We start from the raw sequence: 24999 nt of genomic DNA on the forward strand, positions 1-24999 counted from the left end.
GATCGATGCTGCAGCTCCAACATGAACCAAATTCGTTGTTTATGAGGATATTTAAATCCTTAACACAGTGTTTCCCAGCCAGTGTGCCTCCAGCTGTTGCAAAACTACAACTCCCAGCATGCCCGGACAGCCTCCGGCTGTCCGGGCATGCTGGGAGTTGTAGTTTTGCAACAGCTGGAGGCAAACTGGCTGGGAAACACTGCCTTAACATATACTACTGCAGTATATAGTTTATAAATGTATCTACTGCAATTTCATAGACTATAATTCTCATGGATAACTTGGAAATTCCTTTTTTATATTAGCAGGAGGAGTCTCTCTTTGCAGCAATGCCTCCCCTTTGTCCCATTGGAAGTCATTCGAAGGCTCAGAGTCCAAAAACTGTGGCAGGAGGACTTGGTGCTTTCACAAAGGTAACATTTGTTTTATGGGAAAATTATTTATTTAGATCTAGGTTTAGTAAAGGATAAAATTGTTCTGTAAAACGGTACCTTGATTATGGAAAGTTATTCCCCAACTGCAGGATAGGGAATAACTAGCGCATCAATGGGGGTTCCAGCGATAGGACCTCTTCCGATCCTGTGGAGAGGGGATACATTTTCATAATGGGAATATTGCTTGAAAGGAGTATTCTCATCTTGTTGGTTCACTTTTCTGGCCAGGGGTGGTCGGAAAAGAAGAAAGCAGCCAAATTTAAGCAATTTGCATAACTTTCATTGACTTAAATGAGAGTTGCGCAAATGGCGTCTGCCCCACAAAAGGGCAGCTTGCAGGGCTTGGTTGTTTTTTCTCCCATTAGTCAATGGGAGGTATGAAAATTGTGTAACGTCCCTGCTTTGAATGCTTTCGGCTATTCCGACAGGCCAATAAGAAAAGCAAACTGGCGAGGTAGAAATACCCTTTCAACTTTGTGACTCATTATATGATGATATAGTATACACACATATAGTTGTGGCGAAGTGGAAAAAGATTCAGATTTAGCTAAATAAATAAAAAATAAAAAAAGGTCTTCTTGTCTCCAGTGTAGCTCATGCACATACATTGTCAATTTCTGTAAATTACAAACTAATAGTGTACATGAAATACGCAAAATACTATTTTTTTTTTCTTTTAATAAATTTTTATTATTTCCATTAAACATCTAATTTCACATATCATAAACCATACAAATACAAAGAACATTACATTCCCATTTACCACCCCCACCACCCCTGCCAGAAGAGAGGGGGGAAAAAAAAATCCACACACCCAGATCGATCTAAAATTGTTCATTCTTCTCCTGAACCTACCGGCCCTCCATTCTTCATATTTCTTAATTTTTTTCAACTAGCCTCTCCCATTCCATCACGTTTGGCCCGCTATTAAAAAAAGAGCCCTCGGAGGATCACCACCTTAGCCAACATAAGAATACGATTCAGTAACTCTCGGCCCTTCCTAACCTTACTAAAGTCTCCAAGAATGACTTCCATCACCGACCAATCTTTCTCTAACTTCAATTTGTTTTCAATAGTCTGAAATACCTTAGACCAAAATTCTTTAACCTTGGGGCATAGCCATAGCAAATGGATTAGGTCAACGTCCATTACGCCACACTTAGGACAATCTGCCTTCCTCCAACATCCCATCTTTTTTAACTGTAACGGTGAATAATACAGCTGGTAGATTATTTTCAGTTGCATAATTTGATATCTTTTGTTGAATAAACACTTTTTAGCATTCCCCAGTATATCTTCCCATACTTCCCCAGGAATCGGGCCTAGTACTTCCTCCCACCTCCTTTTTTTTTTTTTTTTTTTTTCCTGAAAATTAACAGGGACAGTTTTAAGGAGTATCCTATATATGTATGTATTTTACCTTCCCAGCTCCTTCCAAATTCATATAATCTATCACCATATGTGTACATATCTTAAATTTCTCCTTTTTTGCAGTGCATCTATGTGCTTCACACAATCGAATATATCAAAAAACAATATTACTTTACATTATGCTATACATAAACTTTATTTGCAGAAATACTTCTTTAACAATAAGCTTTTAAGACATTTCTGTACATAGCCATAGGCCCATTAAACTGGGTTATAGTGTGGGTGAAGAGCTGTAAAATGAGGGGATACTCACTGAAATCCATTGGTTAGGTGCTGCGTTTTGCTTGTAAATAGGTTTATTCCTAATACGCCCCAGCACACACGGGAGACGGGGAACTGACAGGCTAAGCTCCTGTGTCTCCTGCATGTTCCCCCGTTGGCCCTGCCCCCTTAATTATTATTATGCTAGAAAGCAGCAGGTGAGTGCCCTGCACTCACCCGCGCCCTTCATTTGCGCAATAAGGAAGAGGGTGGGGACGATGTGGGAAATGGGAGCTTGGCCAGCCGGGACCCCGCATCCAATGTGCGCTTGGGGTGCATTAGGAGTAAAATTATTTACAAGCATAGTGCAGCACCTAACCAACAGATTTCAGTGAATAACCCCTCATTTTAAAACTCTTAACCCACACAATATCTTAGTATACTGGGTTTAGTGCGAGTGAAGTAGCTGTCAGATTCTCTTTAAAAAGTGGAGCACCTTGGGTATTATTAGCCCTTGCCAGAGCACTGGGGACACTATGCAGAAAGAAAGTGATTGCACCGCCTAAGCCGGCTGTACTACTCCTACCCACACGAGGCTACACCGTTTTATCCTAGTGTCCTTAGTAAGCAGACATGGTCTGCTGCTTTTTTATTTATATGTTTTCTGTTAGTTGCATTTCTTTCCTTTTCCTCCGATGCTCCTCAGGAACACTTAATCTTAATTTTAAACTTCTTCATGCCTCCAAATTCCACTGCTTGTTTTGCCGTTTGTGTTGTGGCCAACTCTGTTGCTATCTGACACACTATTTGGCTTACATGATGGGCAGTGGATGCTGTGGCCACAAAAACCTTAACGGGCATCTGCTTTTCCGGTCTGCTACTCTTTGAGTGCCTAGACATGGTAATTTCTGAAGCTTCTGGTAGCATAAGTATTTCCTTCCTTTAGTCGTTCCAGGCATCAGCAGTCCTTAAGGCATTCACACAGCTTTTGCTCCTTTTGGGAGACCTGGACAGATGGCTCACGCGTCCTCTGCTTTCAGTGGTCCTTCCTTCAAGCCAAGGGCCTTTTTCTTTCGGTGGTGGGGGTCTTTTTCAATGCGGTCTGGCTTGTGATTTATTGGTGCTCTCGTGGTACAAAATAAAGTTCAGTTCTTTTCCTTCCTATCTGCCATGGAGTTCTTAAGCTTCAGATTTTTTCCATGCCATTCACACCCTGGACCCGTGAACAGTGAAATTTCTCATGTCCATAGACATCATGAATCATATCTTCACATCCCTATTGCCCAGTCTTACCAGTTCTTTCTTTACTTCATGGTAGGTTCTCAGAATTTGCAGTTTGTCTCCCTGCCCTTTGGCCTGGACTCAGCTCCCAGGATCTTTACAATGGTCCTGGTAATTATTAAAACAAAATAACATTAATGCATATGTAGAAATATAAAATCACATCCCCCTACCCTTCATCTACTCGCACCCCTTCCCTTCACCTGTTTGGTTGAATTCGATGGACTCTTTTCTACAAGTCTTCCTGTCTGATCATCCACAAGGACATGGATGTCCTCCATCCTGATCCTTTCTGTTTTCTGAAGGTTATGTCTGCCTTTCACATCAATGAGAATATTGTTCTCCTCTCCTTTTGTCGATCTCCTTCCTATCTTCATGAACGGGCTCTTCGATGCCAGGACATTGTCCAGGCCATTCGAGTCTATCTTGCTGCCATGACATCCTTTCAATGCTCTAACTCCTTGTTAGTGATCCCAAAGGATATTTGCCTGGGCTTTCCTGCTTTATAGGGCATCATCACTTGCTGGGTCAGGTTTGCCTACCAGTTGAAGGGAACACTTCTTTTCAGGTAATCTCTCACTCTACTAAAGCTGTGGGGGCTTTTTCTTTTTTTGGGTTGCCTTCTTATTTATTTTTTGCACAAACTGGTTAGGCTTTTGTGGGTAGTAGGGACATAGTCTGCCTAAGCGGAGCCAACGCTTTCCTTTTGCCTAGTGTTGCCTACTAGTGACAGTACTGTGTTCTCCAGTTAATCCAACAAGAAAGGGATTTTATGGTTAGTACAAAAATTACATTTTAGTTAAAATTCCTAAATGTTTCATGGTCAATGGACTAAAACATATGGCTTTCTACTACATATACGTATGCACTAGAACAGTCTACACTTACTATGCTGAATTTGCTATTATGCTTTTCTAGGTCATCATTAAGCAGGAGCCCATTGAAACTTCTCAACAACAGCAAGAAACGCCTTCAACTTCTCAGCCATCTCTACAGCAGATTGTTACTGTGAAGGGTAACCAAATGATTGCTGTTTCACCCCAAAAGACGCTAAATACTGCAGAGGGCTCTAAGGTAGGATCTTCTGCATGCTTTAGATTGATGCTTAGAGTATTAGTAGTGTGTATGCTTGTATTTAAAGGAGCTTTCACACTAAAGACTTTTCTATAACATAGGCTAGAAATGTCTGGATAGATCGAAGAGCCCTTTACTGGGGCTCCGATCATTCAGGAGAATGGGGATCTTAAGCTGTTTCTGTAAATCCTGCAGGTTACCTTTCCAAAGGATAGGGGATAAGATGTATGATCACAGGGGTCCCACCGCTGGGGACCCCCGCGATCTCGGTGCAGTGTCCCCCCCCATATTCTGCGCCGGACGCTGCTTCCAAGATGGGGATGTGACTTAATGGCCACACCCCCTCAATTCAGGTCTATGGGAGGGGACATGGCCATGACATCACGTCTATGTCTTGGAGGCTGCACCAAGATCGTGGGGGTCCCCAGCTGCGGGACCCCTGCGATCATACATCTTATCCCCTATCCTTTGGAAAGGGGATAAGAAGTATAAAGGCGGAATACCCCTTTAAGTAATATGTTGTGTTTAAAGTTACCTCTGTGATAATAATTACTTTTTCTCCCTTTTTCCAGGTTGTTGGAATTCCAGTTGGTTCTTCAGTCCAGACCTCCATTAAACCATCTGTAACTATCAGTGGTGGCCAGATACTTGTTGCCAAATCCAGCTCTTCAGCTGCCAAAGCTGTCGGGGCAAAGCAGATTGTTGCTCAAGGAGTAGCAAAAGCTGTTGTAAGCAGTGGAGGTGCCAATGTGTTATCCCAAGCCATGCAAAACGCATCTAAAACGCAAGGCGCATCTGCTGTAACCACAAAAACTGGATCCCAAGGCTCAGGTACAGGCCTTACAATAGACTACCTTTTTTGGTTTGGATAAATAACTAACTCAGTTGTACTGTTCCCTGCAAATAAAAAATAATAAATGCACATAACAGTATATCCACTCTTAGAAAAAAGGTTGTTGTGTGTTTTTGGGGTTAGTAATTTTTTTTTTTTTTGTGTAATTGGGACCAAGCCACATTGGGTGTACTTTAGGCCCTGCACTTAAAGGGGTACTTCGGTGGAATAGTTTTTTCTCTATCGGCTCCATTGGGGGGACACAGACTGTGGTGTATGCTGCTGTCTCTAGGAGGTGTGACACTTTGGTAATAAAAAAAAAAAAAAAGTCTGCTCCTCTCAGCAGGATATACCCGCCTTCAGGCCCTGAGCTAATCAGTTTAAGCTTAGTATCTGAAGGAGGTGGGCATGGTCTGGATTTCTCCTGACCAGGTCTTCTGATTTTTAGTTTTCCTAGTATAGGGATGTGTTTAGTTTTTTATTCCTTTTTCTTTTCTGTTTTCAGGTGGGGACTCAAGGACTCCGGTTCCCTTTTTCCCCATTGCGAGTAAGGGGGCACAGACATTGCGTATATGTGCTGTTCACCCCCCCCCCCCCCTCGCCAACGGTCAGCGCCTGGGTTAGTACCTCATGGGTCCGGTTCCCCCTATTTCCCTCCTCGCCTCGCTCGAGCATAGCAGCCAGGCGTGATGCAGGTAACTAAAGCTGACTGAAGACTTCACTGAAGACTCCATTAGGTAAGTTCTTCTGACTGAGGTAAGCACTTTCCTCCCTTTTCTCCTTAGGTACGGACTTGCAACCTCTGGAGACCCCCTATTTTTGGCCCACCTTTCAGGTTATGGGGCTGGCTTATACAGGGGCTGGACTTTTATTCTGGGGAGCAGTGGCATTTCAGGGGGCATGTGGAGCAGTGACATTTCAGGGGGCATGTCATTTATTGGGCACTTCACTGTATGTGTGTGTTTCTTGCGACTATGTCCGCAGCGCCTTATATGCGGCTGTCAGCCGCGGCGCTGGTACGGGCCGGGCTCTCTCAGCGCCGGCTTACTCTCACTTCTCGGCAGCGCCTTATATGCGGCTGACAGCCGTGGCGCTGGTTCGGGCCAGACGCTCTCAGTGCCGGCTCATTTTCACTTCTTCTGCAGCACCTTATATGCGGCTGACAGCCGCGACGCTGGTACGGGCCGGGCACTCTCAGCGCCGGCTTACTTTCATTTTCTCCGGCAGTCTCTGTCGGCGTACAGGCCGCCCGCTCTATTCCCTGAGCGCATATGCGGCTGACATGTGCGCTCGGGACAAAGAGCGGGCGCCATTACAGCTTCTTCTCGGCAGTCCATAGCTCCGCCCACAGGGCAGTTGGAGCTCTTCAGAGGCTCAAAGTAGCCTCCAATCATTTGGAGTTAGGAGGGGCCAATTAGTTAGTGCCTCTGCTTCAGGCATGCCCCTCTCTCCCTATTGGCTGGCACTCTAGCTGCACAGAGCACAGTTCTCCTCACTGCAGCTGCCTGGGGTCAGACTAGGGTGAGAAAGTCCCTGTCTCTTTTTTCTCATTATGTCAGTACCCAGAGCTGTTCTTCCTTCTAAATAGAATCCTGGAACATCAGTGACTTATTTTGCCTGTAAGCACTGTAATACCAAGATGCCTGGCTCTGCTGAGCCCACTTGCCCTGCCTGCTCCACTGCTTTCCCAGACCCCCTGGTACCCCCTGATGCCCTTTCGGTTCCGGTGTATTCAGCCGCTCCACCAGCCTGGGTTTCTTCCCTGACCCAGTATATGGTTGACTTGACCCAAGTCTCCCGTTCGGTGGCTGAGGCCTCCCGGGAAGTGGTGTGCGCCTTGTGGGGGTCTTTCTTGCGCAGGGCCTCCGAGGGCCCGCTCCTCATCTCCACATACCTCACGCTCTCACAAGCGTACTAGGGGTGCCTCGTCTGACTCTTCCATTGAGTCTTCAGATAGACTTGGGCGTTCCCCTCGTGGGTCCCCCCCTGTTATATGGTCACAAACGTCGCTCCTCCGGAGGACGTTCTCGGAGTCGCCGCTCTGCCATGCCAGAGCCGTGTACCCGGTCAGGGTCGCCCCCCTCCAGGACTGCATCTACTCGTTCATTCTCCTGGCGGACGAGGCTTCCAAGCCAGCATCTGACTCAGAGGACCGCTCGGATTCAGTTGAAACGGTGAACTCATTGGTGACAGCCATAAGAGACACCTTTCACTTAGAGGACCCAGGATCTTCCGATGTCACTCCAGGAGTATCCTTTCATCGTGCTAAGCCAGCACCTCAAAGTTTCAGCTCTCACGCTGACTTTGACGACATTCTGGAATCTGCATGGAAACATCCAGACAAGAGGTTCCCGGGAATCAAGACGATTCAAGAACGTTATCCATTTGACAAGGACTTTGTCACCTAGGTGGTTTTCCCTCCCTCTGTGGATCCACCAATCTCCCGGATCTCTAAGGCGAGTACACTGCCCATGGTTCTGAGGAATGGTTCTGAGGAAGCTCAAAACAGAGGGCGTCCCCGCCATTCTGGTAGCTCCAGATTGGCCCCGAAGGTCGCTGTACGCCGACGTAGTCAGGCTCCTGGACGACGCTCCACTGCGCCTTCCGTTCTGTCCGTACCTGCTCTCTGTGTCCTCTTTGCCACCCCAATCTACAGTCGCTGCTTTTGACGGCGTGGCGGTTGAGACCGCGGTTTTGAGGGCCCGCGGGTTCTCTTCCCAAGTCATTCACGTAAGCCCTCCTCCGCAAGAATTTACCACCGTATTTGGCGGTCTTATTTTTGTTGGTGTGAAGCTCCGGATTTATCCCCTGTAACCTTCTCGGTTCCCCGTCTTCTCTCCTTTTTGCAGTCGAGTTTGGAACTGGGGTTGTCTCTCAGTTCCCTTAAAGGTCAGTTTTCGGCCCTTGCTATTCTTTCCCAGCGGCCCCTGGCTTCTATTCTCATGTCCGGACCTTCCTTCTTGCAGTGGCGCATGCTGTTCCTCCTTATTGGTCACCCTCTCCCCCATGGGACTTGAATTTGGTTCTGAGTGCCCTCCAGGGGGAACCCTTTGAGCCCCTTAGAGAAGGGTCTCTCCGCCTTGTTTCTTGGAAAGTGGTGTTTCTTGTCGCTATCACCTCCATCCGGAGGGTGTCTGAATTGGCAGCTCTCTCCTGCCTTCTCCGTTTCTGGTGATCCACCAGGACAAGGTTGTTTTCCGGCAAGATCCTTCCTTTTTGCCTAAGGTGGTTTCGGCCTTTCATCTCAATGAGGACATTGTCCTCCCGTCTTTTTGTCCTGCTCCTTCTCATCCTAAGGAGCGCTTACTACACAAGCTGGATGTAGTTCGGGCTGTTCGGTCTTATCTCTCCATCACTTCTTCGTTTCGTCAGTGTGATTCCCTTTTCATCCTTACGGAAGGTCGTCGTAAGGGACAACCTGCTTCCAAGGCCACCATTTCTTGGTGGATTCGGTCCGCCATTTCGGAAGCCTATCGCTTTAAGGGGAAGATTCCTCCTTTCAGGGTTGTGGCTCATTCTACCCGTTCTGTTGGGACATCCTGGGCTCTCCAGAATAGAGCCTCGGCCTCGCAGATTTGCAAGGCGGCTACCTGGTCGTCTTTGCACACTTCTCGAGGTTCTACCAAGTTTATACCTTCACATCGGCCGATGCTAGTCCGGTTCGTAAAGTGTTGCAGGCGGCAGTGGTTCGGCCGTCTGCCTGACTGCTTATCTGCCCACCCAAGGAACGGCTTTGGTACGTCCCACGGTCTGTGTCCCCCAATGGAGCCGATAGAGAAAAAGAGATTTTTGTTTACTTACCGTAAAATCTCTTTCTCGGTCGATCCATTGGGGGACAAAGCTCCCGCCCTTTTTGGGGTTTCCTTTGGTTCTCTGTCCGAGGGTGTGTTCAGTTATGTTTTTTCTTCTGGTTCTCGGACAGTTTGGGGGTTTTTTCTTTGACCTGTTGGTCTCCTCCTATTGCTCTGGAACTGAAACTGATTAGCTCAGGGCCTGAAGGCGGGTATATCCTGCTGGGAGGAGCCGACTTTTTTTTTTTATTACCATAGTGTCACACTTCCTAGAGACAGCAGCATACACCACGGTCTGTGTCCCCCAATGGATCCTCCGAGAAAGAGATTTTATGGTAAGTAAACAAAAATCTATTTTTTTTATTTTTTTATTTATTTATTTTTTAAATCAACTGGTGCCAGAAAGTTAAACAGATTTGTAAATTACTTCTATTAAAATTTCTTGATCCTTCCAGTACTTATTAGCGGCTGTATACTACAGAGGAAATTCTATTATTTTTGGATTTCTTTTCGGTCACGACCACAGTGCTCTCTGCTGACACCTCTGTCCATTTTAGGAAATGTCCAGAGCATCATTTGTTTGCTATGAGGATTTTCTCCTGCACTGGACAGTTCATGACATGGACAGAGGTGTCAGATAGAAAAGAAATCCAAAAAGAAAATAATTTCCTCTGTAACATACAGCGGCTAATAAGTACTGGAAGGATTAAGATTTTTTTTTTTATAGAAATAATATAAACTTTCTGGCATCAGTTGATTTAAAAAAAAAGTTTTCCACTGGAACTGGAGTACCCCCTTAAAGGCTTACACTAGGAAAAGGTTGGTTAACAGTGGCAGAGATGGTCTCCTCAGTGCATTATAGGGTATCCCTAGGTGCAGTTATATTTTACCTGTGTATTTTATCAGTGGTTTGGGTTTGGCAAAGTCTCCCAGAAGCTTTGTGGATAAGTGGTTTTGATAACTTTAGACTGGTGCCTAATCCAGAATTATCAGACATTTGATTTTAACCTTGTGTTTTTTAGCACCCTAGATTTTATTAGAAATAGTGCAATGGATTTGACAGTTTAGACCTACTTTTTAGAAAATGGCTTTCAATGAAAATTAAACATTTTTTTTTTTTTTTTTAAAGTTATGGCAACCTTACAGTTGCCATCAACAAATTTAGGTAATTTGGCAAATCTCCCACCAGGAACCAAACTGTACCTAACAACTAACAGCAAGAATACGTCTGGTAAAGGAAAACTGCTGCTTATACCCCAAGGGGCAATATTGCGAGCTGCTAACACTGCCAGTAAGTGACTACTTTTCCAATGCCTTAATGTCCATACATTGTATTATACTTATTTAGTAGTATGTAGCAGAGAAAAGACAATAATAACATATGCTATTATTCTATTTGTATTAAAATGTTTTGTTACGTGTCTTCAAAAGTCCCTGTTAGGAATCCCCATAATCTCTTGGAAATTGATTAAAAGGGTACTTCGCCCACAGACATCTGTCTGATTGTGGGGTTCCAGCGATGGGACCCCCCATGATCTCCGTGCCGCACCCGTCATTCTAAACAGTTACGCTGGGTTTCCGCATCCTGAGGCCCCTAGTGATGTCAGGTTACACCACCTCCATTCATATCAAGGGGGTGTGGCATGACATCATGTCTCGGGCTGCGGAAACCCAGCATTCTTAACATACTGTTTAGAATGCCGGGTGCTGCACTGAGATTGTGTGGGGTCCCAGCAGAGGCACCACTGAGATGAGACATCTTATCCCCTTATCGTATTCCAAACAGGAATAACTTTTTTTTGTTTTGTTTGTATAGATCTCCAGTCAGGGGCATCTACAAGTGGTGGTTCAGGCACAGGAAATGCTTCTTCTGGATTACCTCAGCACCTCACTTACACATCCTATATTCTAAAACAGACTCCTCAGGTAGGTATATGACTAACAGTTTTCAAAACAAAACACAGCAGACACAGCACTTTTTAAGCACTTCTGCTCCTTTATTGAAAGTGCAGCTGTGTACGGCAAATGGCTCCTTTTACACAGGCATTGTGTAACTATAGACAACTTCATTGGCGCTTGTTAAAAAGGCAATTTACACCGCTCAATTGTTGGGAGTGGACGGTCACACAAATAGCTGTTCATGTAGCTGTACAGACAGTACATTCCCCGTTTACATGATGAGGTGCCCTTCTGACAATGGTTTTTATGTGCCCACATTTCATACAATCAGCTGAATAACGAGCAATTTTCCGCTGGGCCTTTTATATGGGACAACAATCGAGACTGTTCATTTGGCAGATAATTGCATTGTGTAAAGACTGTTAAATGACAATGCTATTTTATTTTTTCTGTATATGGAAATTAGGTTGGTATTTTTTGGGGGTTCACATTAGTTAGATATAGCACATATTATTGTGGATTAGACTGGTACCCCGGTGAACTAAACCCATAGCCCATCCTTTCCCTCTCTCCAAGCTATGTATTTGTCTAAATATCATTCATTAGCTATATAGAGCAGTTTTCCTCTTTCAGCTGTCACTTACATGCAGGGAATGAGAGAAAAACATCATCTTTAGGTCCTGCTTGTCTCCTCAGTGAGAGCTAGTCCCTTCCCTTTAAGACAACACCACGTGATTCTGTCTGGTCTAAAGCCCTGGCTGTACAGCCACACCTCCCATCCCCTCCTCTCCCTGTGTGCCGTGTGAGAAGCTCAGTGAAGATTCTCAGTCACAGCTCAGCACAGAACGCTGCTGTTTTCTGTTTAGATATAATCACTGACTGCTGCCATTCAGAGTATAGCATGATTTATTGCTGGGGGAAAGGATATAGTTTAAAAGAAAAGACATGTCGTGCGTGAGGCTGACTGTTTTCAACACAGCATGTACACAGATAGTGAAAGTGCAGGCAATTGGTTGGCAGCCTTTACTCAGAGCTGCACTGACTTCTGGGGGTTGTAGTCTGTGCTGCAAACAAGGAAAAGAGTATTTAGGAGACCTCAGGGGCCAAAGGAGCTGCCAAAACCACACAGATAACTGCAGGAGACACAGAACAGGTATTGTGGTGGTTTTGGGGCATTTTTATTTTTCTTAACTTCCCGGAGTACCCCTTTAATGTAATGTTTGTTTTGCAGGGAACATTTTTAGTTGGTCAGCCATCAGGACAGGCATCTGGAAAACAAGCCACTTCAAGCGCAGCAGCTCAAGGAAGTGCGGGAGCCTCGGCACAGGGACCGCAAACTTTGAAGATAAGCTCAGGACAGAAAGGCACCATTATTTCTCAGGTAAGGAGTGGCTCATCTTTAACTTTTGTCTGGTAAATTATCACGTCTAGAAGAAAGCTGCTACAGGTTTTTGTTTCTTTAATTCTTATTTGGCTCAGAATTCAGTTTTGCTTATTATATGGTAGCAAAGCTCAGGTCTTCTGATACACAGCTCCACATATCCTGCCTACACATTTATTTAAAAGGGTACTCCGGTGGAAAACTTTTTTTTTTTTTTTATCAACTGGTGCCAGAAAGTTAAACAGATTTGTAAATTTCTTCTATTAAAAAAATCTTAATCCTTCCAGTACTTATCAGCTGCTGTATACTACAGAAGTATTGAATTTCTTTTCAGTCTGATCACAGTGCTCTCTGCTGACACCTCTGTCCATGTCAGGAACTATTCAGAGCAGGATAGGTTTGCTATGGGGATTTGCTCCTTCTCTGGACAGTTCCTGACATGAACAGAGGTGTCAGCAGAGAGCACTTTGGTCAGACAGAAAAGAAATTAAAAAAGAAAATAACTTTCTCTATTATGTAGAAGCTGATAAGTACTGTAAGGGTTAAGATTTTTTAATAGAAGAAATTTACAAATCTGTTTGACTTTCTGGCACAAGTAGATTTAAAAAAAAAAAAATGTTTTCCACCGGAGTGCCCCTTTTAAAAAGGGTTTTCTGGGGAAAAATGCTTGATGAGACAATCACATGTCACAGTGGTCACCTGCCTCAGGAACTTATCATGTTATCTTTAAGATCCATATCGATGCAGGGCTCTTTATTCAAAAGGAAAATGTTGATGTACATTTAAAAATGTATGTTACGATTTTATCCAACACAGACTTTTGAACCCAATAAGGACATGATGATAAAAGACTGAAGTTCGCTTTAAATATTTTTTACCGAGCTCTCTTTTTCATATGTCATTAATTCTGTGCACTTTCATGCGGTTTCCTATTCTGTACAACAAAAATACAGAAACATAGCCACACATCCACCATTTGTATTTTTGATCTACTTGCTTCAGGTTTAGTATACATTTTGATCAAAAAGGTCAAGGCAACCTAGTCAGAGTGGATCCCTAACCTAACACTGGCGTAGTGCCGGACAGCGACCACCGCCCCCACGACACCAAGCCAATAGGGGGGAATGACCCAGTGGCCAGGCAGCCCTACTGCTGCCAGACCAAGCCCCCAGCTCTGGGCCACACCACCCCACAGAGAAAGCGTCACAGCAACAATGGCTGCCACAGTGCACCACACCAATGTGAACACCTACCATGTGCTCCCTGCCAGAGGGCTGGGAGAATGCTAGGAGGAAACCCATATGCAGTCTCCTGCTAATTAAAAACGCCTGGGTCAAATGGGTGGAGTGGAGTTCTGGCCATGAAGCTCTGGTAGAGACTACAAATGGACAACAAAAATAGAGAAACACAGCCGCACATCCACCATTTGTATTTTGATCTTCTTGCTTCTCAGCATAATTTCACAAACTAACAGGTTGTTAGTATACATTTTGATCAAAAAGTACAAGCCCACTCGCAACGTCAAGGTCACCTAGTCAGAGTGGGTCCCTAACCTAACATTGGCTTAGCATCAGGTGGCGACCACCACCCCTGTGATACCAGGCCCATAGGGGAAATTTGTTTCCTCGTTTGATAAAAACGATCTGCTTTTTTTTTGTCTTTATTGCCCTGATTCCTGGCTGATGTACATCTTGTAACAGACTTTCCTTTCTTGTGTCTCCCTTTTTGGATATAGTCCCAGCAACTACACCCAGAGTGGCCTCTTACATAATTGAAAGGGAGATAGTTGGCTGAATTTCCAGCTAGAGTGTACAGCAAGGACAGGATGTCTGTTACAGGATGTACTCTAGACATAAAGTGAGAGATGTAGACAATAGAGCTGACAGTTTTCATCAGAACGAAAACATGAAATACCACAGAAAATTAGTAAAATAACTTTATTTACTGATATATATATTCATGTAATACCCCACTCTAGTTTGGTTTCATAGATGGAAAACCCCAACCTTTAAAAGTTGATGGCCTATCCTCAGGGCAACCAATCAATGTTAGATAATTGAGGCAAGACCCACCATCCTCGCTGGTCAGCTGTTTCCATATGCGCAAGCTCTGTGGCCTCTTCAGTGTGTAAGTTAGCTGCAACCCAGTTTGTAGTTACAAACCCTCTATTGTTTGTAGCAATGGTGCAGCATTGTCCTGGTCACTTGAATAAGGCATCACTGCAATACCTTGCTAAAAGTACAACGTTCAGCAGTACAAACTGGCTTACAGCTGATGTAAACATTGAAGCGGTCACTTAAGCACCACAGCCTCTTCAAATAGCTGATTGGTGGGGGTGCTGAGAGTTGGCCTCCCATTTATCTAACATAGATGGTCTATCCTGATGATAGATACATTTAAATAGCCTAGATTTGACCTAGAAATGGTAAAAAAAATAAAAATAAACTTTCTTAATTAGTCAATGGCCCAGATTTTTTTTATTTGCCTGAAGCCAAAACTGTCTGGTTTTGCCCATAACAACCAATCACATCTCCAGTTTCATATGTTAAAGTGAAACTGACATCTAGTTCAACAGCACTTAACCCAGTATAATGGGTTATAGTGCAGGTGAACATCATTAAATTGCGGAGTCACTTACTTATAATGGATTTCTGGGGGTCTTTAATCTTTCAGCTGCATTGTGCGGGGTGCGCAGTGGAGGTGGGAAGCCGGCTCATTGAGCTCCCCTGCCTACTCCATATTCCCCACTCTGGCCCACCCCCGTCATAAATGTGCAAAATATTCACTCTAACGTCGCAGATGCCAGCATGCTCTAAAGTCCTAACGACGTGGGGTGACTATTTTGCATATCATGACAGGTGCGGGCCAGAGCGGGAGATATGGAGGAGGTGGAAGCGCAGTGAGCCAGCTGCCTGCCTCCATTGCACAGAGCTGGGCAATGCAGCTGAAAGATTAACCCCTTAAGGACACATGACGTTCTCATACGTCTCCATTTCCGAGTCCTTAAGGACACATGACGTATGAGAACGTCATGTGTTTTACCGGCCCCCCGCAACCATCTGGAGCGGAGCCGGTCCCCGATGCCTGCTGAAATCGTTCAGCAGGCATCGGGGCATATTGCCCAGGGGGATCATTATGTCATTAGTCCAGCGATCTGCGGCGGATTCCGGGTCAATCGGGTCTCCAGTGACCCGGTGACCCGGAATTATTGGCTGATCGGGGCCGTCAGAGACGGCCCCGAACAGCCAGAGCCAGCAGGGGTGAGGTGGCACTGGTGCCACCTCACGATCGCCCTGATTCGTCGGCCGGATTACCGGCCGACCAATCAGGGCGCCTGCTGCGGGTGTCACTCCCGCAACCCGCTCCGCCCCTCTTCCGGAGGACGTGAGCGGGTGCGGGACGTGCACCCCGGGTGCTGGGGACCCCGATCCCCGGCGCCCCTGTTGGGATCGGGGCCTCAGGAGCAGCGGCGGAGACGACGAGGGACTGACCTGGTGCAGCGAGGATCGTTGGAGGTGAGTGACAGCCTCCTGCTGTTGCTTAGCAACAGCTCCCAGCATGCAAAAAGGGCATGCTGGGAGCTGTAGTTATGCAACAGCTGGAGGCACATTCTTTCTATGGAAAAGTGTACCTTCAGCTGTTGTGTAACTACAACTCCCAGCTTGCACAATCAGCTAAAGTGCATGCTGGGAGTTGTGGTGCATCTGGTGGTTGCATAACTACAACTCCCAGCATGCCCGTTGGCTGTCGGTGACTGCTGAGAGTTGTAGTTTTGCAACAGCTGAAGGCACACTGAGTTAAGTAGCAAACCAGTGTGTCTCCAGCTGTTGCATAACTACAATCCCCAGCATCCCCAGCCAAAGTAGTATGCCTCCAGCTGTTGCATAACTACAACACCCAGCATGCCCTTCCGCTGTCCGTACATGCTGGGGGTTGTAGCTTTTGCAACAGCTGAAGGCACACTGGTTGCAAAACACTGAGTTTGTTACCAAACTCGGTGTTTCACAACCAGTGTGCCTCCAGCTGTTGCAAAACTACAACTCCCAGCATGCACTGATAGACCGTACATGCTGGGAGTTGTAGTTTTGCAACAGCTGGATTTCCCCCCCCCCCAATGTGAACGTACAGGGTACACTCACATGGGCGGAGGATTACAGTAAGTATCCGGCTGCAAGTTTGAGCTGCGTCAAATTTTCTGCCGTAGCTCAAACTGCCAGCGAGAAACTACTGTGAACCCCCGCCCGTGCGACTGTACCCTAAAAACACTACACTACACTAACACACAATAAAATAAAAAGTAAAAAAACACTACATATACACATACCCCTACACAGCCCCCCTCCCCTCCCCAATAAAAATGAAAAACGTCTGGTACGCCACTGTTTCCAGAACGGAGCCTCCAGCTGTTGCAAAACAACTACTCCCAGTATTGCCAGATAGCCGTTGACTGTCCAGGCATGCTGGGAGTTTTACAACAGCTGGAGGCACCCTGTTTGGGAATCACTGGCGTAGAATACCCCTATGTCCACCCCTATGCAAGTCCCTAATTTAGGCCTCAAATGCGCATGGCGCTCTCACTTTGGAGCCCTGTCATATTTCAAGGCAACAGTTTAGGGCCACATATGGGGTATCGCCGTACTCGGGAGAAATTGGGCTTCAAATTTTGGGGGGTATTTTCTGCTATTACCCTTTTAAAAAATGTAAAATTTTTGGGAAAACAAGCATTTTAGGTAAAAAAAATATATATTTTTTTACATATGCAAAAGTCGTGAAACACCTGTAGGGTATTAAGGTTCAAATTACCCCTTGTTACGTTCCCCGAGGGGTCTAGTTTCTAAAATGGTATGCCATGTGTTTTTTTTTTTTGCTGTCCTGGCACCATAGGGGCTTCCTAAATGCGGCATGCCCCCAGAGCAAAATTCGCTTTCAAAAAGCCAAATGTGACTCCTTCTCTTCTGAGACCTGTAGTGCGCCAGCAGAGCACTTTTCACACCCATATGGGGTGTTTTCTGAATCGGGAGAAATTGGGCTTCAAATTTTGGGGGGTATTTTCCGCTATTACCCTTTTTAAAAATGTAAACATTTTGGGAAAACAAGCATTTTAGGTAAAAAAAATATATATTTTTTTTTACATATGCAAAAGTCGTGAATCACCTGTAGGGTATTAAGGTTCACTTTACCCCTTGTTACGTTCCCTGAGGGGTCTAGTTTCCAAAATGGTATGCCATGTGTTTTTTTTTTTGCTGTCCTGGCACCATAGGGGCTTCCTAAATGCGGCATGCCCCCCAAAAACCATTTGTCGCTCCTTCCCTTCTGAGCCCTCTACTGCGCCCGCTGAACAATTAACATAGACATATGAGGTATGTGCTTACTCGAGAGAAATTGGGTTTCAAATACAAGTAAAAATTTTCTCCTTTTTATCCCTTGCAAAAATTCAAAAATTGGGTCTACAAAAACATGCGAGTGTAAAAAATGAAGATTTTGAATTTTCTCCTTCACTTTGCTGCTATTCCTGTGAAACACCTAAAGGGTTAATACACTTACTGAATGTTTTTTTGAATACTTTAGGGGGTGTAGTTTTTATAATGGGGTCTTTTATGGGGTATTTCTAATATGAAGACCCTTCAAATCCACTTCAAAACTGAACTGGTCCCTGAAAAATAGTGAGTTTGAAAATTTTGTGAAAAATTTCAAAATTGCTACTGAACTTTGAAGCCCTATGGTGTCTTCCAAAAGTAAAAAACTCATAAATTTTATGATGCAAACATAAAGTAGACATATTGTATATGTGAACCCAAAAAATATATATTTTGAATATCCATTTTCCTTACAAGCAGAGAGCTTCAAAGTTAGAAAAATGCAAAATTTTCATTTTTTTTCATCAAATTTTGGGATTTTTCACCAAGAAAGGATGCAAGTTACCATAAAATTTTACTACTAAGTTAAAGTAGAATATGTCACGAAAAAAACAATCTCGGAATCAGAATAACTAAAAGCATTCCAGAGTTATTAATGTTTAAAGTGACAGTTGTCAGAATTGCAAAAAACGCTCCGGTCCTTAAGGTATAAAATGGCCTGGTCCTTAAGGGGTTAAAGACCCCTAACTCCAGCAAACCTTCATTATTTCAAGTAAGTGACCCCCATAATGTAATGCTGTTCACCTGCACTATAACCTAGTATACTGGGTTTAGTGCAGGTGAACTAGATGTCAGTTTTACTTTTAACTAATTTGGTTGTTATAGGCAAAACCAGACTATTTTGGTTTCAAGCAAATTGATACATTGTATTCTAACTCTCTATTAGAGTAGGGTCACACGTAACGTATTTGCAACGTATTTTACTCTACGGATCCCCAATTGACTGACCCTAGAGTGAAACCCCCCCCCCCCCCCCGCCTGTGCCCATGTGTCCGCTCATAGCAGCAATCCGCTTCTACAAGCACACACAGGGATCGGCACAACTGTAATAAACTGCACATGCCCAGTTTTTACCCACAGACATCGCGGTGGCTCCTCTGCTCCCTGAGCTAGGCAAAGAGCTTCTGCGATGTCCGAGAGAAAACTGCGCAGATACTTGTGTGTGCACTCGTAGCAGCGGATTGCTGCTACAACCGGGCACAGGCAGGAGGATTACTCCTAGTGTAGGTAATCGGCGGATCCGCATCTTTAAATACGCTGTGGATGCGTTGTGTGACCCCCTACCTTTAGTAAAATTGTCTTGTTGCAGGCATTGGAACAGGAGAGCCATGATATTTTTACAACTTTGTAACAACTTTTCATTGTGGTCTTACTTTTTTTTAATCACATTTCAGGGAAACAGTAGTACACCTGGATTGGTAAAAATATCAGAAAATGTGCTAAAGTCTTTGCCAGTTACATCTCAGACACAAAAGCCTGGTACTACACTACTAAGGGTTGCAGGTGGTGTTATAACTGCGAGTACCACATCATTACCATCCGTGTCTGCAAATGGACCTGCGCAACAGGTACAGTTAGAGTAACAAGAGAGTTCTGTAGCCATTCTGTTCTCTGTGTATATGTATAAATATATAATATAGTGAAAACAAATCTCTAGAGCAGTGATCTTCAACCTGCGGACCTCCAGATGTTGCAAAACTACAACTCCCAGCATGCCCGGACAGCCGTTGGCTGTCCGGGCATGCTGGGAGTTGTAGTTTTGCAACATCTGGAGGTCCGTAGGTTGGAGACCACTGCTCTCAAGAGTGATTCTACATCCATTACAACTATTATGGACAAAATAGCTGAATTCATAACTATCCTCCCCACGAGTGACCATCTCCTATTGTGAACAGAGGAGTCTGTGTTATCTGTATATAGGTGTTCCCTGGCATAGAAACATAGAATGTGTCAGCAGATGAGAAGTATTTGGCCCATCTAGTCCGCCCAATATTCTGAATACTATGTCTAGTCCCTGGCCCTATGTTATAGCCCTATATGCCTAACCCATGTATGTTTAAAGGGGTTATCCAGGAAAAAAAAAATGTTTTATATATCAACTGGCTCCAGAAAGCCAGATTTGTAAATTACTTCTATTTAAAAAAATCTTAATTCTTTCAGTACTTATGAGCTTCTGAAGTTAAGGTTGTTCTTTTCTGTCTAAGTGCACTCTGATGACACGTGTCTCGGGAACCGCCCAGTTTAGAAGCAAATCCCCATAGCAAACCTCTTCTAAACTGGACGGTTCCCGAGACACGTGTCATCAGAGAGCACTTAGACAGAAAAGAACAACCTTAACTTCAGAAGCTCATAAGTACTGAAAGGATTAAGATTTTTTAATAGAAGTAATTTACAAATCTGTTTAACTTTTTGGAGCGAGTTGATATAGATTCCATCATGCACCCACTACTCTCTCAGTAAAGTAATACTTTCTGATATTACTGCAGAAACCTTTCCCCATATAATTTAAAACTATAAGTTTGTGTGGGTTTCTGCCGAGTACTCCGGTTACCTCCTACACTCCAAAAAACATACTGATGAATTTAGATTGTGAGCCCCAGTGGGGGCAGGGACCAATTGAGTGTACAGCGCTGCAGAATCTATGTGCGCTATATAAATAATTATTATTAGTAGTATTATTATTACTGACTAACTACTGAAATTGCACAATGCAGTTGTTAAAAATATGCCCCAGGATTGTTATTTATGGGGAAAACAATTCTTCACAAACATGGACAGATCAAGAGAGATGATCGGCACAAAGAGCTGGGATAGTCTGTGCCTACAATCATTTTGTGTCTAATCTTGATAGACTGTAGATCACTTTGTAGAGAATGGTTTTCACTTTGGCATTATAGTCTCCATTGATTGAGATTGAAAGTTCAAGTTGAAGGAGCACTCCAGGAAACTTTTATGTTCTGCCCTGTTAGATATATAGCCGCAGTAAGTAGTAGCGCTGTTTTTTTTTTTTTTTTTTTTTTTTTTTTTTGCTTAATGGCATCTTTATTTCAGTATTATTGACTCCTTTCTGGTCCTTCTTTTTGATCATGTGACCTCCATTCAGGCTCTCCAAATCACACTGCATTTTTGGATAGAAAATGTTTGTTTTTGGATGATTCTAGGCACTCCTATGAGACCCCTGTTAAGCATCTCATAAGGATTCACAAATGGAATTTCCGGTCCACACAGAAAACGCTGTGGGGGGAAATTTACAAAGACTGGTCTATATTAAGAAAATTCCCGCTGGCATTTAATTTTCCAGATTTATTAAGAGGGGCGCAAAAAAAAAGCTCTTTAGTGACTGCATGCTGCACCACCCTGACATCTATATTAGCTCCAGTCTGGCATCGGTTTAACCTTTTTAAGGACAAAGGGCGTACAGGTACGCCCTTGCGTCCTGCCGCCAATCGCAGATTCATTGATGTAGAGTGGCTTAGCCAGGCTAGATCAGTGGATAGCCGATCATACTGTATAATACTATGCCATAGGCATGGCATTATACAGTAAATGCAATCTAATGATTGAAAAATGTAAATCCCCCTTATGTTCCCATTTTACAAAAAGAAAAAAGTTAACATATTTGGTTTTGCCACATGCTTAAATGTCCAAACTATTAAAATATAATGTTTATGATCCCGCATGTTAAACAATGTAAAAAAAAATACGGATTTATAATCACGATATATAAAAAAAAATCTAAAAAGCGATCAAAAAGTCCCATCAAAGCAAAAATGGTACAGATGAAAACTACAGATCACCGCGCAAAAAATTAGCCCTCATACATCCCTGTATACGGAAAAATAAAAAATTCATAGGGATCAGAAAAGGACAATTTTATGCATAGGAATTTTGTTAAAACATAGTTAGCATTTTTTTTAATGTAGTACAATAATAGAAAAACGATATAAATTGGGTATCATTTTAATTGCATTGCCTACAGAATAAAGATAATGTATCATTTTTCCATAAAGTGCACTGCGTAAAAACCAAACCCCCAAAAATTGCAAAATTGCAGTTTTCTTATAAATTTCCGCCCTCAAATATACATTTTTTTGGTTTCATGGTACATGTTATGGTAAAATGAAAGATGTCATTACAAAGTAGGGATTAACAGATTATCAGTTTGGCCGATAATCACGATTTTGGACATCATCGGTATCGGCAATTACCTTGCCGATAGTGTCCCGCCCCCCCCCCCCCCGGCCAGAGATGACCGCCGCCGCTGCCCCATTGCCTCCCCCATCCCCGGTGTTATAATTACCTGTTTCCGGGGTCCGCGATCCTTCTTGGCTCCTGTGCTGTTGCTGTGCACTGCGTAATGATGAGTGACATCCCCAACGCAACGTCACCGTCAGTGCGCACAGTGATAGCGCAGGACGCCGACGGAGCCAGAAGGATCGCGGACCCCAGGAACAGGTAATTATAACACCGGGGATGGGGGGAGGCGATGGGGCGGAGGCGGTATGTGTGGGCAGAGGATGGTGGGGGGCCTGCGGCGGCGGTATGTGGGCAGAGGATGGTGGGGGGCCTGCGGCGGTATGTGGGCAGAGGATGGGGGGGCGGCGGCGGTATGTGGGCAGAGGATGGGGGGCATGTGGGCAGAGGATGGGGGGCATGTGGGCATAGGATGGGGGGGCAGCGGCGGTTTGTGGGCAGAGTTTGGGGGGGGGGGCGGCGGCGGCGGTGGTATGTGGGCAGAGGATGGGGGGCCGCGGCGGCGGTATGTGGGCAGAGGATGGGGGGCCGTGGCGGCGATATGTGGGCAGAGGATGGGGGGGCAGCGGCTGTATGTGGGCAGAGGATGGGGGGACGGTGGTGGTGGCGGTATGTGGGCAGAGGATGGGGGGGGCGGCGGCGGTATGTGGGCAGAGGAAGGGGGGCGGTGGTGGTGGTATGTGGGCAGAGGATGGGGGGCGGCGGTGGTGGTGGTGGTATGTGGGCAGAGGATGGGGGGCGGTGGTGGTGGTATGTGGGAAGAGGATGGGGGGCGGCGGTGGTGGTGGTATGTGGGCAGAGGATGGGGGGGCGGCGGCGGTGGTATGTGGGCAGAGGATGAGGCGAGGGAGGCGATGGGGCATCTGTGGTGGTTAGACTTAGGACCCGAGGACAGGCAGGGGGAGAGAAGCGGATGGCGGCGGCGGTCTCTGGCCTGGCAAAAGCCGCTGCAGTTCATTGATTTAAAGCGCCCGCTTTAAATAATTGATCTGCAACAGCTTCTGCCCCGCCGGGGGGGGGGGGGGGCGGTTTGAAATAGCCGATAATTTATACCGGAATATCAGTATAAGTTATCGGCTATCGGCCGGAAAGGTGATTATCGGTATCGGCCCTAAAAAATCGATATCGGCCGATTCCTATTACAAAGGACAATTGGTCTTGCAAAAAACAAGCCCTCGTATGGGTCTATAGGTAAAAAATAAGAGTTATGGATTTATGGAGAGGAGGAAAAAACAAATACGCAAAAATAAAATTGGCCTGGTCCTTAATGGGGTACTTCGGTGGAAAACTGAGGTACTCAGGTGGTCAGCTGAGAGCACTGTGTTCCAAAAAGAAAATAATTTCCTCTGTAGTATTCAGCAGCTAATAAGTACTGGAAGGAATGAAATTTTTTAATAGAAGCAATTTACACGTTTAACTTTCTGGCACCAGTTGATTTAAAAAATAAATAAAAAAAGTTTTCCACCGGAGTACCCCTTTTTAAGGTCAAAATAGGCTTTGTCTTTAAGGGGTTAAGCAATAACTTAAACCAGCCGCACCCACTATTTTTTAGATAAGTTAACAAAAGGTCTTGCACAAAAATATGGAACTTTTTTTTCATGCCAAAGGCTAGCTTAGGGGGTTGGCTAAAGGGGTATGCTGGGTTTATACATCTTATCCCCTATCCAAACTATAGGGGATAAGATGTATGATCACAGGGGTCCCGCCGCTGGGGACCCCGGCATTCTGTGTCGGGCGCTGCTTCTGAGACTGGGAGGTGACGTCATGGTCATGCCCCCTAGTGACATCACACCACGCCCCCTCCATTTATGTCTATGAGAGGGGGCATGACAGGGGCTGCACAGAGATCATGGGGTTCCCAGCGGCGGGACCCCTGCAATCATACATCTTATCCCCTATCCGTTGGGTAGGGGACAAGATGTAAAAACCCGGAATACCCCTTTAAAGAGGTTGTCTGGAGAAAATCTATCCTGTGAATAGGTGTCTGATCGTGGGGAGTGTTACCACAGGTACCCACCTGCAATCTCCACAATATGGTCCCAGCTCAGACAACATGTGCTCCATCCATTTGTATGGCACCGCCAAAGATACCACAGTATAGCACTCGGGCATCACCAGCACTCCCATAGAAATTAATTGAGCTTTCTCTGAGAGCTGGTGCCCTATTTTGGAGGTTGCAAGGGGGGGTGCGCGGTGTAAGGTTCCAACGGTCTAACACCAGACAATCATACACTTATACCATATCCACTGTATAGGAAATATGTTGTCTTTCACTGGACAACCCCCTTAGTTCCTCCTGTGGGATTTAGAGAGCCTGGGTGAGTCACATGATCAAGTAGGAGGGATAGAATAAAGCTTGTAAACAGAAATTAAGCCACTGGTAAGACTACTTGCCTCACCTCCATTACCAATGGGGCAGAAAATAACATTTTCGGGGGTGCTTTTTCACATATACAGTAATTTTAATGAAGAAAAAAAAATCTGTACATAAGAAAACTGCTTTTATATTATTTTTTTATCACAAAATGTCATCGGCTCAGCTTTCATATTCTAATGAGCTCTGGTAAAGTGAAAGCTGAGCTGTGATTGGTTACTGTGATCAAAATCTCTCCAGTTTTTCTCTTACACATTTTGATAAATGGGAACCATAGTTGTTAGGGGAACAGAGGAGTTGTATAGAGGACCGGTTAGCAGTAAATATTTTTCTTAGAATGGGAAAAGAAAAACCAAGCTAATTTCTTCCAAAAAACAGCATCACACCTGTCCTCAGGTTGTGTGTGGTATTACAACTTGGCTCCATTGACGCCAATGCAGGACAGGTGTGGCACTAATTTTGAAATTGGCTCTTTAAATCCCAGGTAACCTTTTGAGGCCATTTCTCTGTTATTCTTCCTAAAAAAAATAAAATTAAATAAATTGGACCTGAGTGTTACCATTCTTCTTAACGGGGTTTGAGGGGGTGTTTACACAACCTGTCACTGTTTACCCGATGCTAACTGGGGAG

General features: G+C 44.7%; 1 protein-coding gene across 2 annotated transcripts in view; it reads left to right on the forward strand.

Annotated features, from left to right (window-relative positions):
- The window catches only part of YEATS2 (YEATS domain containing 2), a 62410-nt gene that overhangs the window by 19799 nt on the left and 17612 nt on the right, over nt 1-24999 (forward strand). The window contains exons 13-19 of one of the 2 annotated variants that reach the window (XM_056564596.1): nt 309-413; nt 4266-4421; nt 4994-5252; nt 10174-10335; nt 10861-10970; nt 12175-12324; nt 19136-19309. In XM_056564596.1, the coding sequence (XP_056420571.1) occupies nt 309-413; nt 4266-4421; nt 4994-5252; nt 10174-10335; nt 10861-10970; nt 12175-12324; nt 19136-19309 (1116 nt within the window). Of the gene's footprint in view, nt 1-305; nt 414-4265; nt 4422-4993; nt 5253-10173; nt 10336-10860; nt 10971-12174; nt 12325-19135; nt 19310-24999 lie in introns of both variants that reach the window. The other variant, XM_056564595.1, reaches the window with a different exon arrangement.

Source organism: Hyla sarda, chromosome 3, assembly GCF_029499605.1.
Source record: "Hyla sarda isolate aHylSar1 chromosome 3, aHylSar1.hap1, whole genome shotgun sequence".
In the NCBI taxonomy this organism is placed as follows: Eukaryota; Metazoa; Chordata; class Amphibia; order Anura; family Hylidae; genus Hyla; species Hyla sarda.